The 6,915-nt window shown below is 37.2% G+C and overlaps 1 protein-coding gene across 1 annotated transcript; it reads left to right on the top strand.

Moving 5' to 3' along the window:
* Nucleotides 1–2,832: 2,832 nt before the first annotated feature.
* Nucleotides 2,833–6,845, top strand: LOC112194339 (F-box protein At3g58530). The gene is made up of 13 exons (XM_040517010.1): nucleotides 2,833–2,889; nucleotides 2,955–3,365; nucleotides 3,472–3,531; nucleotides 3,635–3,718; nucleotides 4,395–4,525; nucleotides 4,611–4,686; nucleotides 4,869–4,939; nucleotides 5,234–5,320; nucleotides 5,398–5,470; nucleotides 5,554–5,621; nucleotides 5,714–5,782; nucleotides 6,389–6,494; nucleotides 6,577–6,845. Exons 1-13 carry the CDS (start codon nucleotides 2,833–2,835, stop codon nucleotides 6,640–6,642), a joined length of 1,359 nt encoding a protein of 452 aa, XP_040372944.1. The 3' UTR covers nucleotides 6,643–6,845.
* The last annotated feature ends 70 nt before the right edge of the window (nucleotides 6,846–6,915 follow it).

The following is a 6,915-nucleotide window of genomic DNA, read 5'->3' on the forward strand; positions in this document are numbered from 1 at the left end:
TTGTGCTCTTTTTTCCCTTCGACCGAGGTTATTTTTGTCCCACAGGGTTTTTGTTACTCGGTAAAGTTTTTAACGAGGCAATGAGAGAAACAACGCGTTTGGGCGAGACAAGGGGGAGTGTTTAAGTAAATACAAATTGTGTCTAGCCCAAACTCTAAGCTACTTGACCTAGCTAATGGTAATAGGATTTTAATTAGAGATAATCTTGGAGAATATCTTAGAGATATCCATTCATTGTATGATTACATTTCCTTGTACAATTCAGATTCTATGTATTGTAGTCCTCTATATAAAGAGACTCCTATTATCAATGAGAACACACAACAATTTTCTCTCAAATATCGATTCCCTAAAACAATGATATTATTTTTCAATTTTCATAAATCATTTTACCTCGTTTGGGGAGATTAAGAAAGAAATCTCCATTTCTTTGCAGAAAAAATCGATGGAATTTGGAGATAAAAACTTCCAAGTATAAATTCCTACTAAGTAAGCGTCATTCTCCAATTCTCTCGCTAGTCGCGTCATGGTTTTGTGTCTCCAACAACATCATCCGCATCCTCTATAGCGGATATGAAAATAGAACGTAAAAGATTTCACACCAACTCAGTCTCGATGGTATTATCTTGATATATTGTTCATATTCCTGATTTTAACTGTCAAAGGTATATCTGCAACAACCCAATTGATCTCTCAAATGAACAAGAGGATGAACCAAAGCCACTATGATCTCCTAGCCTTCATCTATCCTTTGATGTATAAGTACGTACTGATGTTTTGGCTCAAGTACTGATTTAATTGTTCAAAGAGTTGAATTTGTTCATGAATCTGATAAGAGGAGTCATCTCATGGACCTCCTTCACGCACAAAGGGAAAATGGAACTCATGGCATGGTATTTTTTTTAATTTATTTGAAAATGTTTTATTTGAATTTAATCGACCAAACTTACTTGTAATATCTATTTCTTTAAACAAAGGGAAAAAAAATGCAAACAGTACCTGACATTTGGCCCATTAGTAACTTTAGTACCTAACAAAAAAAAAATCACTTTGGTACCCGAAGTTTGGACGCCGACCCAACTTTAGTACCTAGAGCCGTTAACTCAGTAACGGCGGCTGACAGGTGGCATATATTGAAGGGTAATTTCATCCTTTCATATTTAATTCATTATTTTATATATATATATATATATAATTTTTTTTTTTACCTCTTCTTCCAGCTCTCTCTCTCTCTTCCCTTAACCATTATCAACGACCACCCACCACTACCCTCATTTCTCTTGTTGGCGCTTCTGCCTCACCACCTCCTCCACAATTTTCAATATTCATTACGCTATCATACTCCACCTGAGTATCCGGCGCCGTTTCGGCATATGTCGCCACGTACTTCGGCGACTGTGGCGGTAGATGCTCAGGTGCTCCCGTCACCGTCCCCAGGAATCCGACGCTCGCTACATGCTTCTCCGTCCAGTAACCTGCCGAAGCTGAAATCTGCTGAGGCATTGTCACCGGAGGAAGCTTTCCGACACCTTTTGCATGTAGTAATCATCGACGGTGGCACAGTAGCCTCCTCCTCCTACTCCGATGAGGTTGTCATCGCTCTTTCTTCGGTATTGATGATCAGTTTGATCTCCAATTTGCAGCCTCTGCAAGTTTTGCAGTTGATTTTGGAACTCCTTTTGTGGAGTTTTGGATTTGATCTCTCTCTCTCTCCCTTTGATCTGATCCACTGTCTCTCTCTCTCTCTCTCATCTGATCGGGATTTTCCATTTCTATTTGGAAGATCGGGAAAGAAAATGCAAAATCAAAAACGAAATCAATATAAACTTCAAATTTTTTTTGTTTTCATTATTTTGTTTTCTGGGTTTTGTTCCAACCTATTTGGTTATTAATCTCATATTTTGTTTTCTGGCAGTGAATTCATTTGGGAATGTGGATGTGGTGGTGATTACATGGAATGTGGATGTGGTGGTGAATACATGGATAATCTCATATTTTTGTTTTCCGACGGTGAATACATGGGTGATGAAGCACCAGCTTTAGTAGATGATGATGAACTTATATACTCATGCCTGCAACAGAGGCCAACGGAACTAGAGGAAACTATCAAGTAGAACCTCCTGCTTCTTCCAGCAATTGCTTCACCTTTGTAACATAATCGCAACAAGAAGACCGTTATTCAGGCATCCAAGAAATGAAGTTAATTTGTCCCAATTCTCGGTTTCATTCTTTTGGCAATGGTCTGGAGAAGATGATGGGAAAGTTGGGAGGAAGAAGAAGACGAAGAGAGCTTGAGGAAGAAGAAGAAATTTAGTGAAAGGACGAGAATACCCTCAAAGTTTGACAGTTGACTAACGTCGTAACGGCTAACAGTGTTTTATGTACTAATGTTGGGTCGGGGTCCGAACTTCAGGTACTAAAGTGATATATTTTTTTTGTCAGGTATTAAAGTTACTAATGGGTTAAAGGTCAGATACTGTTTGCATTTTTTTTCCCTTAAACAAATGATCAATAACTTGCATTATATTAATAATTCCGTGTAACCGAATTTGCAGCAAGCTTTGACATTAGTTTTTGTGGAGACAAAAAAGGGAGCAGATGCACTGGAACACTGGTTGTGTGTTAATGGGTTTTCGGCAACTACTATTCATGGTGACAGAACACAACAGGTTAGCTGATTCGAGATTAATCTAGGGTATAAGAAGTGTTTACAATGGATTCGGATCATTAGCAAATCAACGGATCAAATTTTTCAATCCAATCCGTCCAATAACCAACCACGAATGCGTTCCGGATCAAAATCGCTCCATTTACAGATCTAATCATAAGTGGATGGAAAGATCTCTTAGAAGTAGAGATGAACTAATGAAGAATATATTAACGTTCAAAGTTCAAGCCCCAAAACAAAACGACTTTAGTCAGTACCATCCTATTAAATGAGGTTTTGAAGTTAGTTTGGTGAGGTGTCGTTGGAATTTTCAATCAATCAATGCCCAATACTTAAAGTCAAGGAAACCTTAGCGAAGGAGAGGATCCGGATCTTTGGTTTCTCACAAGATCATGAAGTCGGGTTTGACCTCATTTCTCATTGCAAACCCGGCCCGGAAAATAGCCCGATACTGATATTGTTTTGGCCTTTGGGCACTCCTTCCGGGTCCATAACCGGGTTGCAAGGTGTTTGCAGATTCGGGGGGTTGATCAAAATGGAAGTAGAAGGAGGTGAGGAGGTGACATGGAGCAGAGAAACAGTTCCCAAGGTTGTGAAGATAGTGAGCACAAGACTCCCTCAGAGAGACCTCATCTCTCTCTTGCTAGTCAGCCCATGGCTCAACGCTACTCTCATCTCCCACCCTTCCCTTTGGCTGGTAATATTTTCTTTTTTGTTGATTCTGAATAGTCTGCTGAGTGTTTAAGCGATTTGGGTCTCTTTGAATTTGTTTGTGTGATGTGGGTTTTGGTTTCTTGGTTCAGCTTATCGATTTTCGTGAAATGAATAATGCTGGGAATCGCCTAATAGCTGCTCTGTCACTGGTGAGTTTACTGTGAATTGGATTGCAAAGAGATGTTGTATGTTAATTGGTGATTAGTGGCATTGTTTTACACTGACCATGTTTTCATGCTGCAATGTTTCTAGCCGCGATATCGGCATGTGAAGCAGATAAACCTTGAATTTGCACAAGATATTGAAGACAAACATCTTGAACTCATAAAGAACAAGGTAACATCCCATTCTACTATGAGTTTGTGTAAATTTAATATATTGAAGAACTCGAAAGACATTATTCAAAAAAAAAAAAAAATCTCGAAAGACATTGAATTTCTATGTGTGGAAAAAGTAAGTCGTAATAATACGAATGTTTTATTAGATGGAACCCTTAAACTGAGTATATTGTTGATTTTGCCACAATCAAGTTACCCATATAGTGGTCAATATTTGTAAGTTATGAGACTTGAGATAAGGTTTAGGACTTGTAACCTCCATGCTTGTCATAGACTACATCTAATTCTGTTAGGCTTGACACTTGCATAGTTACATATTTCCCGTTATAAAATTAATTAGGCTTCTGTCTTAGCCTTTATGTTACATCTGGTTCTTGGTTCGGAGCGATCTTAGCTCCTCAACACTAGGCATAAGGCATGTTTGTGTATCTTGAGGTACAGAATGGAAAGGATACTAGTTGCTCTCTACACCCAGCTGTTTGTAAACCTCTATCCCTGGTTCATCATCATTTTTACAACTCTGAATATTCATTTATTATATGTGACACCTTGACAAAGGTAGTTGACCACAATATTGTAATTCTGTTTTAAGAGCTCTTGCTGAAGTATACACTATTTTTTCAAAGAGGTGCTTTTTGCAATTTGCATGGCCTGAAATTTAACCATTTCTACAGTGTTTTGGTTCTCTTCAAAACCTTGAAGTTTTGAATCTGAATAGCTGCCAGAAGATTTCTGATAAGGGAGTTCAAGATATAACCAGTGCTTGTGCCAATCTGAAGGTCTTTTCTATTTATTGGAATGTGAGGTATTGAAGGCTTCTCTGTGCTTAAAAATCATACTGCTAATTGAAAATTTCATAACGGTTAATGATTTTGGAATGTAAATTTCAGGGTGACAGATATAGGTATAACACACCTGGTGAAAAATTGCAAGTATATCATTGATCTGAATATAAGTGGCTGTAAGGTATTTAATTACTGAGTCTCATCCTACTTCATGCTTTGCAGATTTCAAACTATGCATGGTGTATATGGCTATCTAATAGCGCCTATCTCTGCAAAAGTTTGGTTATAGTTTGCTTGAACTAGGTTAGTACAAATTTTCATGAAAGATTTTTATTGACTGGAGCTTTGATGTGAAAATCACAGAATATTTTAGACAAAAGTTTGCAACTGGTTGCTCAGACTTATCCAGAATTAGAGTTGCTGAATCTGACAAGGTAGAAAACGCTCTTCATAAGGTTATATCAGCAAGCTCATGTAAAGAATGAATTTAACTCTTCTACTGTATCACAACATTATATCAAGGCTATGACAATATAAAATATTGATAATTTGCAAGACATGGTGATGGTAGAGAGTTGATCAAAATGCGAATGTTTAGTGATTTTGTGGCATTCTCAACTCCTCTCAAACACTTTCCTTTCTACATAGTCAAGTAGTGAAATTGTACTTTATGTGCAAAGCAATATTTGTCCCACTTTTTCTCACAGATTGTAATTTGCAATTCATAGGTGTGTCAAGTTAACAGATTTTGGCTTGCAGCAGATATTGAACAGTTGCTCCAGTCTCCAGAGTCTCAACTTATACGCCCTGTCTAGGTATTTGGTGGAGTCTTTGCTTACTTTAAACTATGTTTTCTTGCTGTGTATTGATTCTTAGCATTTCCTTTGTTCAGCTTCACTGATGAAGCTTACAAGAGGATATCACTTCTAACCCATCTTAAATTCTTGGATCTATGTGGTGCCCAGGTAAATATATATACTACACTATTTTTTGAAGATATAAATCTTTGGAAACTGATGATAAATACTTATGGGAAATCTGATTTCAGAATCTATCAGATGAAGGGCTTTCTTGTATAGCTAGATGCAAGGGCCTTCTGTCTCTCAGTTTGACATGGTAACTGAAGCTTCTGAAATCCTAAATATGTATATGAAGCAAAGGAAGTACATCAATTGATATTTTCAATACCAATCTCTACTTTCTAATAGGTGTGTACGTGTCACTGATGTGGGGGTCATAGCCATTGCAGAGAGTTGCACCTCTCTCGAATATCTCAGGTAATCTTGATAAGAAATTTTGGAAGAGCCTAATGACTGGTCTGTGAATTGTCAACTGTGGAATATCAAGCTTTCTGAGTTATGTTTATGTTCTTAAGTCTGCCCTTTTCCAAAGATGATTTTTGAGAATCTTTGGTAGATGACATGCATTACAAGAGCTTGAAGTCTTTTGCTTTAATGGAACTGCCTCTGGTTAGCCAAATTGTCACTGATGTTGCTTTTGTTCATAATCTCTCCATCCTAAAGTCATATAGCGACCGAGAAGCATGTTCATGCTGCACTTTATTAAGCTGCAATATTGCTTTGAGCATTATCACTTCCAGACAAAAAATAAAAAATAAAAAATAAAAGAAGAAGATCAACAGCGTTAGCTCTGTGTAATTTTACTTACCTTTGTTTGTACCAGAATCATCAGTGCAGTTGACAAACTGCTTTCTGGAAATGTCTTGACTTTATATAGTATGGTATAAATTATTTTAACTATATATGTAACTGAAATTGAAAACACTTGCTTGAACTTCTTTTAATTTTTAATTGAACCTACAGTGTTCCCATGCTTTTGAATGATTTCCTGCAAGAACTGACTTATGAAAATACAAAATGCAGCTTGTTTGGGATAGTTGGGGTGACCGATGCATGCCTGGATTCCCTCTCAAGGACCTGTTCGAACACAATTACTACTCTTGATGTGAATGGATGTATTGGAATTAAGGTAAGGATGCATTTAATATTTAGTAACAGAATATACTAGTAGTTGGACCAGTACACCTGACTGTATATTTGTTCCCTTGTAGAGACGGAGTCGTGATGAATTGCTTAAATTGTTTCCAAAGTTGCGGTGCTTCAAAGTGCACAGCTAACATTTGCCATACAGAATCCACATTGCGGATGAGAAATGCTTCAGATTTTTGTATTCACTCATAATAGGACCTCAGGAATCTCAATCTGTAATGTTTTTTCTCATCCTGTTCTCAGCATTTATGAATAAGTACAGATTTTCTGATAAAACATTGAAATGACTGTTATGAATCAAACGACTCCAATTGATTTTGGTTTTGCCTTATATGTGCTTGTATAATCTCTGCAAAGGGATTGAGTAGACACTTTAGATTATAAAGTATAATGACAACAAT

This window comes from Rosa chinensis, chromosome 3 (assembly GCF_002994745.2).
Source record: "Rosa chinensis cultivar Old Blush chromosome 3, RchiOBHm-V2, whole genome shotgun sequence".
Taxonomy (NCBI): Eukaryota; Viridiplantae; Streptophyta; class Magnoliopsida; order Rosales; family Rosaceae; genus Rosa; species Rosa chinensis.

Coding starts and splice junctions, on each gene's coding strand:
- LOC112194339 (XM_040517010.1), top strand. CDS start 2,833: ATGGAAAGATCTCTTAGAAGTAGAGATGAACTAATGAAGAATATATTA. Junction 3,532..3,634: donor TAATAGCTGCTCTGTCACTG/GTGAGTTTACTG, acceptor CAATGTTTCTAG/CCGCGATATCGGCATGTGAA. Junction 5,471..5,553: donor TGGATCTATGTGGTGCCCAG/GTAAATATATAT, acceptor ATCTGATTTCAG/AATCTATCAGATGAAGGGCT.